The following is a 19,732-nucleotide window of genomic DNA, read 5'->3' on the forward strand; positions in this document are numbered from 1 at the left end:
ACCTTTCTGAGATGCTGAATTCTTCAGTGCCTGCCAGCACACTGTATCCCAATAAGAACACTCTCCTGACACCCTCTGGCCTGACCCTGTTACACTACATTTACACTAAAAACTGGATTAACAGTAAGAGTCAATTTCCTTATATATTCCCAGAGAAGAACTACATTAAAATGTAGATAAGGTTGAGACTACTACCACATATCAGTAATTTAGGTTCAAATACTGTCATGAGCTAGGTGAAACCATGTTATGGGTTGAGTTAAAACCTTGTTAAAACTGATGTGTGAAGGCACCCTTCACTTAAGATAGTTGTAAGAAACACTGTATCTATCTACACCCTCCAAGGACAAGCACTGGCACAAGAGGTGAATTAGTAGAAAAACTAGAAGTTTATTTTAATACAATACATTATGTACATTATTATAAAATAACCATTTCCCCACCACATATTATCAAGTGTTGTAATTGACCAAGAGGAACAGTGCGGTCCTCATCCGGAGGAGGCACTTCCTCTACTGGGCAGTGGCTTAGCCAGGGCTCACAAAGTCCCTACAAATCAGGCAGAGCCTAGGCTAATTCAGAGCATAGCTCCAAACAGCCTCTGTGCATTTCATAGTCAGACCACAGAAGGTTAGGTGGAACTAGAACTGTCTGCTGTGATCTCATTAAACTGTATGGGTGTGCGCCTTATCACATGTGATGCCAATACCCAACTAGGGATCAGGAGAGTGATGTAATCAGTACTGTTTGGGTCTGCCCATGTTTGTTTTTGAGACTCAGTATTTAGTCTGGCCTAACCTCTCTCCCTCTCTGTCTATTGTATTTGGACCAAGGATGGTAGCACTTCAGAGAGGCTGACCATCTAGCAAGTGTGAAAAATCAGGAAGGAGGTAGGGGATAATAGGCACCTATATAAGACCAAGCCCTGAATATCGGGACTGTCCCTATAAAATCGGGACAGCGGTCACCCTAACTTCAGAGAGCCTTTAAAAAAAGAGCAACAAGGAACAAGTCCCTCTGTGCTTTAATTAAATGGGGCTCCATGCTTCTCTTTTCATGGGGTGAAGTCAGTGGGGATCCCCATGCCAGAATAGTTTAGTCGCTGCTAGTCAGTGCCTAAAGCTGTGACTAAATCAGAACTATCTGCTATCTTGCAGCCCATCCGCCTTCCACTCACATTTTGGCTGTGCTCATAAAGGTGTGCGCTCCTATCTTGACAAGTATAGTCTGCTGAAACGCAGACCAGATGTATCAGCCTAGGAAGACTCAGTCTAAGGTATAAAATGGTGAGTTCAGCTGGCATTTGGTCTGTGATGGCCTGATGAAGTGGGGGCAATTATAACATATCAGAAGAGGAAGAGGATGCAGGTTCTTCTTTCAGTGCAGACCCTGCCAAGAAAGAGACAGGTTTAGTAAAAGTCATCACCACCTTCTCCTGGATGGGTCTTCCTGCCCAGCACCTCCCCAGGAGGCACAGCTCTGAGCTAAGCTGTACTTCAGCTGACTTTGCCATAGTCACACCCAGAACTTTAGGGAGTAACCCAGGACATTCACCCCAGATCTTATCTCCATGATGAGGGCATCCACCCAGCCCATACAATGAAACATTAACACCTGTTAAGATTTTATGGCTCCCATCTGTTGATCTAACCAACCATAAGCCACATCTGCAACCCCCTTTCAACTCTCTCTTGTTGCTCTCCGTGGGTATTCACCCACGAAAGCTCATGATCCAAAACGACTGTTAGTCTATAAGGTGCCACAGGATTCTCTGCTGCTTTTACAGATTCAGACTAACACGGCTACCCCTCTGATACTCCCCAGCTCTGTTATCTTAACAGCATCTTTCTCATGCCTTGTGTGAAATAGGGAGGGCCAAATTCACCACTGGGTCAAATGGTGTGACTTCATCAACTTCCAATGGTTCATCTAACTTAGATAGGGGAGGCCACTTACGTTTCACTGAGAGCCCATCACATTGTTCTGCAGATTGCTCATGGAGGAAGGGGAAGCCTCTTCTTTTTCCTGTGATATTATCCAGTCCAAACCAGATGAAACAATTATTCCTTCTGGGATTACCCCATAATGGCATCAGTGATAAAGACTAATCTCTGTTTGTACAACAGTAACCATGATCCAATTGGTCTCAATATGTTTCACACCATGCTTAGTGAAGTTTGTGTTAAAAGTAGGACTGTCAATTAATCACAGTTAATTCACAAAAATTAATTGTGATTAATCGCAGTTTTAATTGCACTGTTAAACAAGAGAATACCAATTGAAATTTATTAAACATTTTGGATGTTCTTCTACATTTTCGTATATATTCTGTGCTGTAATTGAAATCAAAGTGTATGATATATTTTATTATAAATATTTGCATGTAAAAATGATAAACAGAAGAAATAGTATTTTTCAGGTCACCTCAAAGTACTGTAGTGAAATCTCTTTGTCGTGAAAGTACAATTTATAAATGTAGATTTTTTTTTTGTTACATAACTGCACTCAAAAACAAAACAATAAAACTTCAGAGCCTACAAGTCCACTCAGTCCTACTTCTTGTTCAGCTAATTGCTAAGACAAACAAGTTTATTCACATTTACAGGAGATAATGCTGTCCTCTTCTTATTTACAGTGTTACCAGAAAGTGAGAACAGGCATTTGCATGGCACTTTTGTAGCCAGCATTGCAAGGTATTTACATGCCAGATATGCTAAACATTCATATGCCCCTTCATGCTTTGGCCACCATTCCAGAGGACATGCTTCCATGCTGATGATGCTGTTAAAAAAATAATGCATTAATAAATTTGTGACTGAACTCCTTGGGGGAGAATTGTATGTCTCCTGCTCTGTTTTACCTGCATTCTGCCATATATTTCATGTTATAGCAGTCTTGGATGATGACCCAGCACATGTTGTTCATTTTAAGAACACTTTCACTGCAGATTTGACAAAAACGCAAAGAAGGTACCAATGTGAGATTTCTAAAGATAGCTACAGCACTTGACCCAAGGTTTAAGAATCTGAAGTGCCTTCCAAAATCTGAGAGGGATGAGGTGTGGAGCATGCTTTCAGAAGTCTTAAAAGAGCAACACTCTGATGTGGAAACTACAGAACCCAAACCACCAAAAAAGAAAATCAACCTTCTGCTGGTGGCATCTGACTCAGATGATGAAAATGAACATGTGTCAGTCTGCACTGCTTTGGATGTTATCGAGCAGAACCCATCATCAGCATGGATGCATGTCCTCTGGAATGGTGGTTGAAGCATGAAGGGACATATGATGAATCTTTAGTGCATCTGGCATGTAAATATCTTTGACATGCCAGCTACAACAGTGCCATGTGAATGCCTGTTCTCACTTTCAGGTGACAATGTAAACAAAAAGCAAGCAGCATTATCTCCTGCAAATGTAAACAAACTTGTTTGTCTGAGCAATTGGCTGAACGAGAAGTAGGACTGAGTGGACTTGCAGACTCTAAAATTTTACATTGGTTTATTTTTGAATGCATGTTTTTTGTACATGTAATTCTACATGTGTAAGTTCAACTTTCATGATAAAGAGATTGCATTACAGTACTTGTATTAGGTAAATTGAAAAATACTATTTTTTTTTTACAGTGCAAATACTTGTAATAAAAAAATGTAAAGTGAACACTGTACACTTTTTATTCTGTGTTGTAATTGAAATCAATATATTTGAAAATGTAGAAAACATCCAAAAATATTTAAATAAATGGTATTCTATTATTGTTTAGTGGTTTGATTAATCATGCAATTAGTTTGATTAATCACGATTAATTTTTTTAATGGCTTGACAGCACTAGTTAAAAGGTATCCTAGAAAGATCAGTAAGTGTATGGCCAGTGACTCATGAATTATCCCAGATTTCAATGGGTATTCTTTTAAAACATCCAAGAATAAATTCTTTCTGCAAGTCACCTCTTGGCCTGTAGGATGCATGGTAGATGGAGCAAAGGATTTAACCCCCACTCAATCTCACGACTCAGAATGGATCATTAGACATAAGGTCTGAGATTTGCAAATCCATCTAGGAGGTCTGGGTGCTCAATACCCATTAAAATTTAATTTCTGGAATAGCTGTTAATTTGAATGGAAATTGACAGTCCAGATCCATTAGGCAGCTGTGAAAAACAACCTGGATTTGCAATGTTGCAATGTTGTTCTAAGGTGACATGGGTGGGGGTTTTAAAAGCACTCAGTGCTGGCTTAGCTCTGCTCCCACTGAAGCCAATGAGAGTTTTGCCATTGACTCTGGTCGTTGCAGAGTTAGTGCAAACACTGACTGCTTTTGAAAACCTCACCCTAAAGGCACATGACTGTCGCTCTTAAGTGATTGGACCACTGAGGGAATAAGCAAAGAGCTAATGGAAATTCTTCATATCAAAGGGCTTTCTAACTTCAGAGCTGAAAGTCCTAGGTTCTAGTCTCTGTTTAGTGTTATATAGATTTGACAATCACTAGATCCAACCGATCCAAAGAAGGAAGTGTTTAGCTGCTCTCCAATATATTTTTACACACACACACACAGATTTGTTGTATAATCTCTAAAAATGAACACACATACATATGTACAAATACCTCCTGCCCTCTGCAGTCTCAGGTAAAAGAGGAATGAATTGTTACTTACAGACATGGGAGTCCTCATTTCCGCATATTTGAATTTCCTCTGTTTGTAATAATCCCGTCGTGGGAGAAAGTGCAGCAGGAGCAGATCACACACTACAGAAGCCTTAAATTAGACAAAGTATGACACAGAAACCAAACCATGGTTAGGGCAGAACCTAAAGTATTAGATCCTCTAAACCAGGAATCTGCACCAATCTGCCGAGTGTACATCATTCATTCCAAAGTATCCCAAAGCACCTTGCAAACAGGAGTCACTTCATCAACTTTGGACGTGGAACATGGCAGCTGTTTAATAGTGCACAGTCAGGCCGCACCTTAGTTTAGAACAGAAGTGATACATGCAGGATTCAAGCCAGGGGACTTAAGTAGGCAGAAAGTAATTACTTAAACTGTAATTTGGCAAACACCCTAAGTTTAACACCCTTCCTGTTGCAAGAGGTGCCATGCAATCTTTAATGGCCACAAGCAGCAGGATCCCAATGTGGTATCTCACCTCAAAGACAGAATCTCACCGCTGAAAACCATGCTGGGGTATTGGTTTGGTACATATGCAGAAGGAAGACCTCTACCTATCAGCCAGAATATTTGCTCCAGCGTTTCTTTTGGAGGTCTCCCATGAAAATATTGACCAGGCCTGATTTTCCTTAGCTTGACTGGGTCCAGCAAGATGGCAGCCCAAGCTGATAAGCAGACTGTAACATCAAACCCCATTGCACCGTGGTTTGTTCATATCTAGGGGATCTGGAGATATATGAGCTCTGCAAGGAAATATCTTCTCTATTCATTTTGCATTTTCCAGATTTACAGGGCCAGGCAGATGCCTGTGTGGAGCTGGTATTTTGCTATAGCTCAGAGTCACTTTCACTTCAGTGCCACATGCAAGCAGAATAATTTGTATGTTCACATGCAGGCTGGACACAGCAATACTCACCACTCCAAATATACCAATTCCAGAACCTATCGTGGTCATCGTTGGGATGATGTCAAATTTACCTGCCTGAATAAAATCAGAGAAAATAGGCAGGATCTCTTCATAAAGCAGAGGAATCCTGCAGGGGGAAGGAACTGGTAGGGCTAGAGATGACCCTGCTCAGGAACCTTGTGTGGCTACCACTAAAAGAGTTCACTCCCTCTCAAAGTTCTGCAGGAGCTGTGGACACCCTTCTAGAGAAGGAGATGGGGTGACTGGTCATTTTAGATATCAAGCCATTACTTTCTTTTTCTTTTGTGAACTGAATATTCCTGAAGACACTGGGATTTCCATCCATGCAACTGGAGTTCTCTATTAGGCAAAGAACAGGAAAAGGATGGGCAGTTCCAATGACTTTCCTTATGCTCCTCCCGCAATGCTCCTCAACTGCTCATGACCCAAAGAGACCAGTTTCTAGTGACAAGAGGCAAGTCTATCTCCACACCCATGCTTGATGTCTGTGCTGAGACTGCCAACCATAGTGCCATCTGTACTAATGTAGGGGTGATTCTGGGATGTGGGCACCAGGAAAAGACAGAGACCATCAGCTCACAATGGTTACTTTCTCACTGACCAAACCATTAGATTTGATGATTGTGACCTATTACCTTTAAACTCCATCTTTTGAAGATGGCTTGCAGTGCTTAATGGCCATTGTGGAAAGTGTAAAGAGCTGGTGTAAATAGCTGTACAGAGAGAACCATTTGCAAAACCAAGAACTATGCTACATATTCCCGAGTGCCATCTACTGGCAGTTTATCTATTAACTTGCATTGAGAGAGCGAGAGTGCTCTGTCACAGCAGGAAGCACCCAGGACTCTAGCAGAAATCATATCCATCCCTACAAAGTTTGCTGAAACAATTCAACCCCTCTGCTTCAGTAAATGAACTTCAGGGATATATGGAAATGGCATACGCACCATCCTGACTCTCATTCAACCTTCATTCTAAGACCCTGAGATGCATTAGGTTCAGATACTGAAGTGGATTATATAACAACACATGAACTGGCAATGAAATTAAAAGCTAGGCTCGTGAGAAATCTGTGAACTAAATTTAAAATGAATTCACATAGGATGTTACCTTTCCATTCACCAGGATATCGAATCGGATTCCAAACACCTTGTACAACGTCCTGTAGTCAGTTCCGTTCTCTCTGTAGTATTTGGCATACCTTTCCAATCAGACAGATAATATGTTAAATGGCCTTTCACAGTCTTTAGAAAACAAAAATAAACCAAACGAATATAAACCACTTAGAAAACTGAGAAACTAGAACTTTTGTGACTGAGTGGACAGAGGAAGGGACTGGGACTTGGGAGACTCTTGCCCTGCTGGATGACCTAGGACAAGTCACTTCCCTGCTTGGTGCCTCAGTTTCCCCATCTGGAAAATGGGGCTAATAATAGTGACATCCTTTGTAAACTGCTTTGAGGATAAGAGCTGAGGAAAAGTGCTAGATAACAGCTTGTTAATATTATTTTTACCCTGAAGCTGACCTCTTCCAAATCAAAGTCAGTGAATGAACTGAAAATATTCAACTGAAAATTTCACGACTGGCTAAGTTGAGATGAATTCATTTGCTCCTGTTTGAACATTTGTTGTTTATTGCTACTGGGTGTATTATGTTATTACAAGAAGAATAAGTATTACAGTGCACAGGGCTCTCATTTTGTTACTATTACGTAAACCTAAAGAAGTGAATAACAAACAAATACAAAAGAACGGATGGGTATTTCAATATCTATAGGTAGGCAACCTATGATGAGGCATTCGACTGAGAATCCTGTGCCACTAATGGGTGAATGAATGTAGGGTGTGAATTTCTGTGGTCACTGCGGTACCAGTTTAGAGAGTATCTGGCTGGTTTTAGGAAAGTTTGGCCTAACTCACAAATACCTTGTTCTTGACAATATGTGTAGTGAATATACTCATGCTCTTACTACATTTGGAACATATTAATAAGGTGACCCACCAACTGCATTTTATCTTTTTTTGCAGCCCAGCCAGCAAAAAAGTTTGATGGGGGGAACCCCAAAATCATCGACTCGGGTACTTCTGCTCCTCCTCACCCCACTGAGGGAGCATGGACCATTCTCAGCAGCACCTGCTGGCATGGCACCGCCAACTCTGAGGGGTTGGTAGGGTCAGAGAGCAAGCCGACTCTGCACTCACCCTGCAGGAGTGGCTCTTGTCCCAGGGGTTTGGCCCTGCTCTTGGCATTGGAACCCAGCACGGAGGGTCACAGTGCCGCTCAGGTTTGGCCTGGCTGCCTCCCTCTTCCCCCTCTCCCCGTTATGACAGCAGGGGAGCCAGATCAAATCCTTGACCCCATGCACTAAGTCACAATGTCACTCACTCAGATTTGGCCCAGCCGCCATGCCTGTCATCACAGAGAGACAGTAATGATCCTGATCGCCTGTGTTTTGAGATCTAAGAATGCAAAGTGCTATATACGCTACATGTTACTATTAAGTGCAGTGCCAGGTGTGGCACTACACAACTATAATGACAATTATGGGATCTGCTAACCCATTTCAGCAAAGGAAATATATCGTGTTATGATTATGATGGTGTTTTAATTTGGGGCATATGGGTGACCCTGGGAGGGTTTTGCAATAGCTCAGAGCTAGGAGTGTAGAGTGAGTGCCTGGATGTGTGAGAACAGGAAGAGAGAGGAAGGACAACTGAATAAAAGGAGGTGGAGCATTTTCACTTCCTGGTCTAAAGCAAACGGCTGCTCTTTGCACATGCAACATGACACTTATTTTGGTAACCGGGAGAATAATCCCTGTTTTTATAGCATCTGTAATGTGCTTTGAGATCCTTCAGGATGAAAGAAACTATGTATGAAGGCTGAACAGAAGATAATAGGGCCATCTTACCTGAAGTTGAAGCCTGATGAAACATTATTGTCATCATTGTAAAGTCCATGAAACTGGTAAACAGGTTTACAGTATGTCACAGGCCAGTCGAGATCACAGTCCCAGTCTATGGTGATACCGACAACCCCACCCTATGAGGGACACGACAAAAGGACAGGAAATATTCACATCATTATCATGCAGAAATTTGTGCTCAGGATGCTCTGCTGCATCCTGGTTTTGTTAGCTTTTTAATTTGGAAAGGGATGCTTTTTCCTTCTCCATAAACTCACTCTCCGCAGCTGACTCCAAAGATGCTACTAAGGGACCAGAGATTCAGCCATGATACATAGTCCTGCCGATTTATTTCCCTTTCTTCACCCAGGACTCTCAGTGTCATAGGATTCCTCCTTGCAATCATCTGGTTCTTTGTATGACACACTTGCCATGCTAGCCTCACCCTCACTTACTAGTAGAGCCTCCAGTGCCTCTTCTACTATCATGCTGCTCCATTCGGAAAGAGCAGATCAAGAGCTTCATTGGGAAGTCCTCATGTTGGATACAGGAGCCTAGTAATGCTGGCTGTGATGACTGTTGCTGTTTACATGGTATCACTGTAGTGCTCACAAGGTTGCCTCCTCTTTGTTCAGTAACCTGTGTCTAGAAGCATGACCCTGAGCAGCTATGACCCCTGCCACTAAGTACTGGGGCAGCAGGGTTGATGTCACAGCCCAAGCTGGTGGATAGAATGATTGCATCCTGTGTTTGTGAGAGAAGGGACTTTCATTTTGTGATTATTAGAGACAAGCCCAAGCCAAAAGCCTGCATCTGAAAATCCCTAAAATTTGAAGTGTGGGCTGGGCATGGATCCAAATTTTGCAGCTCATGCCCATCTGTAGGAATGCTCTTCCTTGGATTAGAGAAAGATAAACTTGTAACCCCTTAAACAGACAGATCTGGCCAATCATGCTGAAAAGATTAATCTCTCAACCAGTTACAATGGGCTACCACTGGAAATACAACAACAAATAAAAAGAATGGAAACAGGGAGGTACAGTGTCTTCATGTATGGGCCCCATTTCTGCGCATACAGTAAGTAGCATGGATTCCGTGTTTTACTAGCTTTTATAGCCAGTTCAGTGGATCAATAGCTAGTACACAACTGCTGTGGGCTTGGAACTGTCACTCATGAGGCTGGGCCAGTGATGGAGAGAACATATCAGATTCTTGTGGTTAGGAAGGAGAGAGGAAGAGGAGGGGGCACAGATTAGATAGTTCTGGATTCAGGAGGTCATTTTCCATCTAATCAACTGAACAACATCGACACAGCTCCATAGTAACATGTTTCACCTCTTCCTCTTCCCTGGTGTAAGATGCTAACATGTAGACAGGTGGCTTGTGTGTGAGCCATGCATGTGCACTTGTGGAGGTGGAGAGGGAAATGTTAACAAAAAGCAATAAGGAAGCAAAAAAGCCTGAACCAAAGCAGTGGTGAGTTTCTCAATACAAAGGCCAAACAGGATAAGGGTGGAGACAGAAAAAAAAAACCCTCTTTATTTGTTCTAAAACAAACAACATTGTAGCACCTTGTGATCAGCAACGTGGCAAATACACACAATCCTTGTTAAAATGAGCACGAAATGCTCTGCCTTTCCTGATCTCTTTTTGCAGATTAGACCATATTTCTCTGTAGTCTAAGGGCTTGGCTACACTTGCAAGTTAGAGCGCATTACAGGAGCCCCAGGCGCACTAGCTCACTACCTGTCCACACTGGCAAGACATGTAGAGCGCTTTGACTCCATGGCTGGAGCGCTCCTCGTACTCCACCTCGGCGAGTAGAATAATGTTTGATGCACCCCCTGTGGAGTGCCCCAGCATCAGTGTGAACGAGGTGTTGAATTACTGCACTCTGATCAGCCTCCGGAAACGTCCCATTATCCCCTTAAATCAAGTGGCCACTCTTGTCATTGTTTTGGAATCACTGCAGGCATGCCGTGCCCTTTGAAAGCTCCGTTTCTGACAGCCGGCATGCTTATCTGTTCTGAGACAAAGCAACCATTACTGTGGAATGCTGTGTGTGTGAGAGAGAGAGGCGAGGGGGGAGGGGAAGGGGAGGTCTGCTGCTGTCTGAACTTACAAGACAGCATGCTGACATGCTCTCAGTCCCCCAAAAGGACACCTTGTTGACTCCTATTTGCCAAGTTTGGATTTTGCTGCAAACAAAATATATAAAGTCATTGGTCAGAACTATAGATCAAGGTACAGAGCTGTGCTAATGACGATTTTTCACTTCAGTGGCCAAAAAAAGCAAAAAACAAAACAAAAAAAATTTCAGGTCAACCTCATATGCCCCCTCGTTCTCATGACCAAAGTAAAGATCAGTTGAAATCTGTGTACCTGAAGGGCCAGGGCATGAAAATTTTGTCCCGATTCCTTCACAATGTATCCCAGCTCAAACACAGGGCAAAAGGGATCTTTGTTTTTGTGGTAGGTGCATTTTTTCAGATAGCTTGTGGTAATGTCCTCCACCAGGTTGCGTCTGTGAATAAAAAAGAATCTTCATGTCAACTGAATGAAATGTGATAGTTGATGATTAGTTGTGGTATAAAAAGCCAGATTTTCAAATGAGCTCATTAGTCACCACCCAGCAGCTGATGTCCAGAGTCTCATAAGAGTTCTGCACCCAACATGCCAAGTTCTTTTGAAAATCTGGACACTTGTCTCCATGCCTGAGCGGGTACTGAGCTCTTTCGAAAAGCTAGGCCATAATGAGCATCGTGCTTTAAAATCAGCAACAGGAGAGCAAAGAACTTACATTGTTTCACAAAACTTATAATTTAGAGACACAGAGACAGAAATAAGGATTGAGACAAGACTGTTGAAAGCAGTGGAAGAGCGGGTTTTAGCTATAAACCATTATTGGCACAGTGCTCCAGATTGTTTCTGTTGTTTGTTTGTTTATATTGCAGTACAGTCAGGACAGGTCCCATTGTGCTAGGTGATGTACTAACACAGATTTAAACATTTATTAGAAAATATTTAAATAAAGATGATACAAAGAGTTTGATGCCTTAGTTATTGGTAACATACAGAGTATAGGGGGACGCTGGTATTCGGGTCTTGGTTAGCATATAATACATACAGTCTGCAATGTCCCCAATGTGGAGTGTACAGTGGGTGGGATCGAGATATAGTAAGGAAGCAGTGAGGGTACATCGCTCATACAATGGGTTGCACGCAGTCATGAGTATGAGGAAGCGGGCCAGGTAATGGGGACAAGATGACCCTCACACGGTGGAATCCAGTTCGGTGGGTTCAAGGCTCAGGGGATATAGTCCAGTAGGGGGGGTTTAAAGGTCTCTTCCCCCTGCGGGCGCACGAAGCCACACCGGCTCACTCCTGGTATTGGCGGTGGCCGGTGATGTGCTCAGTGTAAATACTAAGAGAGTTCCTGGCCAAAAGGGCATAACGCTCACTTATACTATTGTAAACCAGAGTAACTTCATTCAAGTCAGTTGGAGTTCATCTGGATTTACATCAGTGTAACTGGTCCCATTTTAACTTTGTAACATGGTTTTCTCATGCAGAAATTAAGATAGTGAAGGCAAAATATGATAGAGGGATTTGTTTAGCTGGGCTCTGTGCATTTCACCTTATTACAACTGTCTCTTTCTCCTCTCCTGGGAGTCTTGGGTGAACTGGCAGTCCATGGCACCGAGTAATGGTCGGCTGGACAGACTACTGAATACATGCTGCTTCAGAGAGCAGCATGGATTAATGTCAGGTTACTGTGTATTTAACCTCATAAATAGTACAGGGACAGTACAAATCTATAGAAGGGAAATCTGTCATGCCCAGCACAAATGACTTTTGTTCATTTGTTCTGGATCAAATTTATAATCAGACTAGCAACAAATCCTCTTACACTTGTTCATTTGGTCAGAGAGACAGTTTACAGAGAGGCACTGAGGGAATTATTTCCTAAATCAATTACTATAATAGAAGCAGAAATTGTAATGATGTGAAAGGCCTTTGACAATTTCTAGACAATCTAGATTGTCCTCGTGCGTTAGCTGCTCCCACAGTAGTACTTCATTTTATATTTCTGCCTTCAGAAGAATAAAAAGACAGAGAAAGAGGAGAGGTGTGTGTACTGTGACAACTGAGCTCTCCAGTAAATTTAATTGCAATCTCTGCTTCTCTGATTTTAAGACTAAAATTAGACACCATTTACAGCCAAATACAGCTGAATGCTAGCACCAACGCAGCAGGTTTTACATAGCTGAAGTGTTCCTTATAATACTACCTAGTTCCTATGTAAGCATTTTTCATCAGTAGATCTCAAAGTGCTTTACAAAGGAGGTCAGCATGATTACTCCCATTTTACAGATGGGTAAAGTGAGGCATATAGAAGGCAAAGTCACTTGTCCAAGGTCAGTGGCACAGTTGAGAATAGAATAGGTCTCCTGAGTCCCAATCCAGTGCTCTAGCCACTAGGGGTATGGCTACACTGCAGCTGCATGTGAGCTACCCAGTCTGGGTAGATAGACTCATGCTAGCTGGGCTTGAGCTATAACGGCAAAAAGAGCAGTGTGGACGTTGCTGCAGAGGCTCGGGCTAGCCACCCAATCTCCTCTATCTCAGTTCAGGTGGCCTAACTTTATAACGTATGGTTCAGTGTAGCTGGGAGTGAGTCTCTGCCAGTACAGCAACGTCTACGCCACTATTTTTAGTGTGCTGGTGTAACACCAGCAGACCCTGGTTGTCAGTGGGTGGGATTGAATGTGGGCCTCTGGATCTTAGAGCATGAGCCTCTACTGCATGAGCTAAAAGCCAACTGGCTCTTAGCTAAGGCTGTAGAGCAGACTCATTTTAACTCTCTCTCTCTCTCTAAGTGGTCCCGGTGCCACTAGATGGGACAGAACACCATACCCAGAAGGTGTGTGAGTTAGGGCTAGTCTACACTGGCAGTGCTTTAACGGGGCTTGTGTGGTCACGGCAGAGCACTGGGGGAGAGTTCTCCCAGCACTCTAAAAAAAGCCACCCCCACGAGGGGCGTGGCTCCCAGTGCTGTTGCACTGTTTACACTGGTGCTTTACAGTGCTGAAACTTGCTGCACTCTGTGGGGTGTTTTTTCATACCCCTAACGAGAAAGTTGTGGCTCTGTAAAATTGCCAGTGTAGACAAGCCCTTACACTAGTGCAAATCTGTCTGCCCAGGCTGAGACTCACTCCCAGCTACACTAAACCCTGTGTTATAAAGTTAGGCCATGCTCTTGCGAATAAGTTCAGAACTTTACTCACATGAGCGGTCTTATTGTTTGGAGGGTCAGAGTTTTCAGCTCCATATTGGTTAGTGACTCGTTTAAGGACCAGTCCTGATTCCTGCTAACTGATTTGTTATTGAATGCTGCAGTCAACCAAATACTGGACTCAGGGACAAAAGGTGGTGTTTTCTGCACCAAATGAGCCAAAAGCTATAAGTACAATACTACATGGCTTTACACAGTGGCAGGGATCAAACTCGTGAGCGATCAGAATAAAGAAAGTCATACAGATTTGACATTTGATCTCTTTTAAAAAACAATTTACTCACCTGGAGACTTTAAACGTGGGAAAGGTGATGCTGTTCTTAATAAATAAGGTAAAATTTTCAGCTTCTAAGAGCAATGGGGGGCTGAAAAATACATGTGTTAACAAGTGCTTGTCTTTCAGTTTGCAAACGTCTAAAGTAATTACAATAAAGGGAAGAACAATAGATGCAAAGAAATTATATGGGATAGCATCCAAACGATCACATTCAGGACCCAATGAGAGATTTGGTCTGGTCCTTGCACTTTCTAGATAAAAAGATGAATTCCAAAGTATCCTAGGTAGAAACATTATAGAGAAGGGGGAATATTTGCTATGCAGACAACCCTTTTCTTGTGCCTGATGAAGGAGCTGCCTTTCATTATATGCTGTGTTGACTTTACTGTGAAGAAGCAATAATGCAGAAGCCAAATGTCCTGCTCATCCCCACCCACTGACCAATTGGCTAATACAGAAACTAGGCTTTGGTTTTGCAGCTGGCTACTGTACAGCACCTGACGTTTTACAGTTAGAACAGAGGAATTTCAGTTACTTTTCTGCTGGACATGTTGGCCAAATTCTGAAGTCTTTATCCTCAAGCAAAACTCCCACTAAAGGCAACAAGCTCAAATCCATGGCTCATGAGAGGCTCTCACTCCCAATGATGGAGCTCCTGACTTTCTATGGTAAGATTCTGTGCAGCCTCAGAAAGGGGCAGGTAGCGCCCTACCCATACCCAGGACTCAAGGCTCCTGGCTTTTCATGCCACCATTGCTAGGGAGGAGACGAGGCTACTAAAACCCTGGCATAACAATACACCGTAAAGCCTGGAAGCACCCATAGAGGAAGGGGAGAGGGGATCCTGGTGATCGGCTTGTCAGAGCACCCATAACATGATCTGGTGGCTGGGATGACTGAGAAGGACCCCAGAGCCATTATTGTTGCCCATCTCTTGAATGCATGCAGGGTATGTGTTTGATAGGCTCCTGCTTCTCCCCAGTTCTGGTGACTCGGGGAAGTGAGAGAAGCAGCATGGGGACTACTCAGCTACCTCACTGGGTTGGAGCAACACTCCTCCCAGTGAGGGATATAAGGGGGAAAAATTAATTTCCCCTTTGCTAAGATCTGCTCAATCAAGAAGCCATTTGCAGTGCACAATGGCAACTTTTTTAAACTACTAACTTATGAAAATGCTATGTGTTCATATGTACCCAACCCGGTGCTCTATTAGCTAGCTGCATTCCTGTGTAACAGGGCAGTCTGTCCTCTCTTTAAGAGTAGTTGTGGCATGGGTCCAGCCAGCCGTGTTCCAAGGCTTGGCTCCTTTAAGGACAGATATTCTGGGACTTGTAGGTCTTCTAAACATCACATGACCAAACAGAGAGTAAGTCCTGATTGGGGGTCAGGTTAAGTGACAGTCATGTGACAGGCTACAGTATATAAGGCAAGCCTGTGGCTCAGGAGAAAGACTGGCAGAAGGTTCTTCATGGTGGGCTAGAGTGGGGGTTCTCAACATTTTTCTGACTCTCCTCCCCCCTCCCCCAACATACTATAAAAACTGCATAGTCCATCTAGGCCACAACTGTTTTTCTGCATGTAAAAGCCAGAGCCGACATTAGGGGGCAGCAAGCAGGGCAATTGCCCAGGGCCCCATGCCACAAGGAGTCCCGTGACACTAAGCTGCTCAGGCTTCAGCTTCAGCTCTCAGTGGCAGGGCTTTGGCTTTCTGCCCCAGGTCCCAGTGAATTTAATGTTGGCCCTGCTTGGCAGACCCCCTGAAACCTGCTCACAGCCCCTTAGGGGGCCTCAGACCCCTGGTTGAGAATTGCTGGGCTAGAGAATGCTGGGGAGCAGACAGCTGGGAGGAGTTGAGGAGGTAAGATTTAGAAGAAGCTGGGAAGGGTACATAGAAGAAGGAAGAGGCTTGGGCAATACAGCACTAGTGGGGTATATTGAGGTTGCTGGGGAGGGAACCCCTGAATAAACGGGGTAAGGATTCTGAGCCTCAGAGAAGAGCTGCAGCACTGCTTGACCCTGGGAGAGTTGCTGGAAGCCTATCTTTGGAACTTTGACTTACCCTGAAAGGGGAAGGACCTTTGCCATAGTGCCTGGAAGACTCTGTGATGGATTTGGAGCGTCTCTGTAATTTATTAATACAGTATGTTGAAATGGTTATTGGGATGTTTACTGTATGACTATATTGGTTTAGATTAATAGGTGGCTGTCAGGAAAAACAAGCAGGAAGGGAAAGGCTGCAGTCAAGGCACTTCTCAGCAAACTCTTGAGAGTTGTTAAGAGACGATGCCAAGATAGGAAAAGGCCTGGGAATGCAGGTGATTAAAAGAACTGTGGAAGGTTTAAAAAGGAACATTCTCTCAAGATAGGGGAGTAGTGGTTCAAGGGAACTGACACACGATACCTCATTCAGTGTGTCTGGAGATGTTATGCCTGCCAATATTCAGGGGATGGGAAGCCTTTAGCTAAGAGAGATGGTTGTTTTAAAATCCTTTTTCTCTAAGTGATTTGTTCCACTATTTAAAATACAACTTTTGTTTCAGGGAAGCTGTCTGATCCCTGTAAACCATCAATCACAGACTCCTGCAGGGAAGAACAACAAGTACCTGAGTTCAGTTGAACCTGCTGGATAGGAATGGTTGATCCACAGGGTACTGTAGCCCAGGGATGGTCTAAATGTGGAAGAATTGTGGTAAAGGCAAAAAACCTCAAATGATGCACTCAGAGAACTGGGAAGAGGACAAACTTACAGCTAGCCCTGTAACCATGACAGCCCCAACCACTCAAACACACCAGAATCCAAATGGGAAGATTATGACTCCCAGCTTGAGGATGGGGGAATGGAGGCGGTGAAGGCACCTGCTGCTGGATCAGGTAAGCTGTTCTGGCATGTACATTATAGAGCACTTCTGCAAGACACGTCACAGAATTTCCCAGCCATATACACATTGTGAGAATGTGATGGAAGTTCCTTGGTTGCTGATAAGGAGTGAGACAAATGTGAGATCTGGGAAATTTAAGGAGTTCAATAAAGCTTAAGGACTTAAGGAACCCCACTAGATCATCTAGTCTGAACCCCTGTATGTCACAGGCTGCCACACGACCCAGCACCCGCACACTAAACCAACAATAAATTGTATTGAAATGTGTCAGGCAGGCATGGACTTTGGGGACAATAAGTGTTACATTGATTTCCTGGGGAGCGATTAATGCAAATTCTACGACCACGGTTATCTGGCCTTTTGAAGCTGTGCCCTGAGGGGAGGGCCATTGATTGGTGATCGCTTGGTCCAGGATACTGGAGAGCAAAGCCCTGTGGGGTATAAAGACACAGCTAAATTGTCCAGTTGGGAGGTCTAGTTCCTGACTGAGAAATTGACATGAACTTGTAACCAAGGGGGCAAACCCAGTTGTGCGGTTTGAATGATAGACAAGTATTCTAAGCTGGAGTTGGGGGTGACTTCTGGGAAGTTTTTAGCATGCATGTAGGGTCTTTTAATGGTTTTTTAATATATTTTCTCTGTAATGCTTTTTCCCTAAGAATACATGTGCTTGCTTAAAAAGAGCTGTGGGATAACTTGTAATGGCTGGCAGTATGGTGTTCAGACCTCTTGAAGACAGAAAGCAATGCATGGGGGCTGGCTTTTAGGTAGACTGGCTTGCCAGGGATATCAGACTGGCTGGCATGGGGCTGTGCAGCCTTAAGATCTGAAGGGAGAGTGATGGGTCTCTGCCAAAGACAGGTAACAGTTGGGACCCAGAAACCTTAAATGTGCCCTCATGGGACCATGGAGGGCGAATACAAGTACATTTACCCTGAAATTGCAACATATGGCACCTGCCACTCCACCTGATCACCAAGCATGTATTTACTGCTAGGCAAAACTGTGGCCATGTTCCAAAGTTATGGAGCAGCAGGGTTGGCATTTGGCCCCATTAGAGTTTTGCCTGAGTAGGGGCTTCAGGATTTGGCTCATGAGCAGCAGTTAGGCAGTGGTCTTGTTCCCAGTCCAATCCTAACCTTACATGCAATACTAGCAATACCCCTCACAACCAAGAAGGGAAATCTGACTGAAAATAGGACCATTTCTTACTCAGGAATCTGATTGTCCTCTTCTACAGGGCACCAGCCAAAAATCTCACAAGTCTTGTTATTGCCGTTGAAATCTACACACTTCCCAGTCATGATACCTGAAGAAGACAGGGTTTAAAGTTCACACTTGCAGTTGAATTATGGGAGTGTCTAACAGTTGTAGATCTCACTGTCAAATCTCACATTATTGAGACAAAGGGCAGCCTTGTGCTCCTAGGACTTGGAAGACTGTTCAAATCACAACTCTGCACGGACTCCCTGTGTGACCTTGAACAAGTCATGTAGTCTCTTTGTGTCTCAGTTCCCCATCTGTGAAACGGCGATAACTATCGTTCCTTTGTTTCTTTTGTCTGTTTGGTTTGTAAGCTTTTTGGGACACAGACTGTCTCTTACACTGTGTGTTTCCAGTACACACCACAACGGGACCCTGATCTTGCTTGTGAGTAAACAGTAACTAACTAATTAATTAGTTTTTATAGTAGGCCTGTTTGCAAATATCACACACCCCACAAGGAAGGCAATAATGTGGAAGCAGAGCATCTATGAGGCTTTGCAATTTGTCTATGGTTAACTCACTCAGTTTTAAAACTTTGGGGGAACAATAACACTATCTGCATACGTAGGTCAGATTCACCCCTGTGCAGAGGGTCAGCACAGGGTCTATGCAACACTTTAAACCAGCAAAATAGGACTTGTGCTGGCCTTCTGCACAGGAGTGATTTCACCCGGCAGACTGAGGCTAAGGGAGTTGGGTATGGCCAAAGAATGTGAGTCCATGGCAAAGCCACAAACAGATGCCAGGAGTTCTGACTCCTCCTGACCACTCCAGCAAATAGTTCACTTTGATTGTTAGGAAACAATAAGGCTTTGAGGATCAGGAGATCCTGTTCCTTGTGAGTTCAGATAGCTGCTCAGTTTTTAGCAGCACCTGTTGTCACAGATCTACTTGAATGGTTTCTTCTAGACATTCACCACACTGCTGTGAAGGACCCAACCACTGAATCCTGTGAGCTAAAATGCTCTGGAATCTGAACAGGCTCTGTGTCTGGCTTGGAGTCTCTAGGTACATTCTCAGTAGGGGGTGTGAGACAGAGGATTTGTTTGAGATCCCATAGTCCAACTGCCTGGCCTGGAAACTAATATTGACCCTTCAGACTTCCCATCCTTAACCACACCCTTTCCTAAAATTCCAGCTGTATGGATGCTCTGGGTTCACAGGTTAACTTTTCAAGGGCATGTGACAGGTGTAGCACATACAACACAGATAGACTCTCCGCAAGTTTATAACACACTATTGCACTTTACATTTAATAGCATGAGAAATACCCAGATCTATACAAAAACAATAAAACCTACAGGCATTTCCCTGCCTCAGTTTCCTCATCCCTCCAGAGTATTCTCTGAGCTGGGATGAGAGTACTCTGGGGGTATCCAGGTCTCTCTCATGCTGTGCATTGTCTGTCTGCACCAGTCTGCCATGTCAGCTTCCTGTTTTCTGATGTTGATTGATCCTGCAGCTAAACCACCACCGCTACTCACCTCCCCCATGAGGGGATGCCCATCTCCT

At 43.7% G+C, this 19,732-nt stretch overlaps 1 protein-coding gene across 3 annotated transcripts in view; it reads right to left on the minus strand.

Moving 5' to 3' along the window:
* Positions 1-366: 366 nt before the first annotated feature.
* P2RX1 (purinergic receptor P2X 1) overlaps positions 367-19,732 on the minus strand; it is a 33,764-nt gene continuing 14,398 nt past the window's right edge. The window contains exons 5-13 of one of the 3 annotated variants that reach the window (XM_032786972.2): positions 18,167-18,263; positions 14,083-14,163; positions 10,885-11,026; positions 8,509-8,639; positions 6,707-6,797; positions 5,585-5,650; positions 4,655-4,756; positions 1,957-2,025; positions 367-1,389 (exon numbers count right to left, since the gene is read on the minus strand). In XM_032786972.2, the coding sequence (XP_032642863.1) occupies positions 1,960-2,025; positions 4,655-4,756; positions 5,585-5,650; positions 6,707-6,797; positions 8,509-8,639; positions 10,885-11,026; positions 14,083-14,163; positions 18,167-18,263 (776 nt within the window). In that variant the 3' untranslated portion in view covers positions 367-1,389; positions 1,957-1,959. Of the gene's footprint in view, positions 1,390-1,956; positions 2,026-4,654; positions 4,757-5,584; positions 5,703-6,706; positions 6,798-8,508; positions 8,640-10,884; positions 11,027-14,082; positions 14,164-18,166; positions 18,264-19,732 lie in introns of those variants that run through there. The other 2 variants (XM_032786973.2, XM_032786974.2) reach the window with 2 other exon arrangements.

The sequence above is a fragment of the Chelonoidis abingdonii genome, chromosome 20 (assembly GCF_003597395.2).
Source record: "Chelonoidis abingdonii isolate Lonesome George chromosome 20, CheloAbing_2.0, whole genome shotgun sequence".
Classification (NCBI taxonomy): Eukaryota; Metazoa; Chordata; order Testudines; family Testudinidae; genus Chelonoidis; species Chelonoidis abingdonii.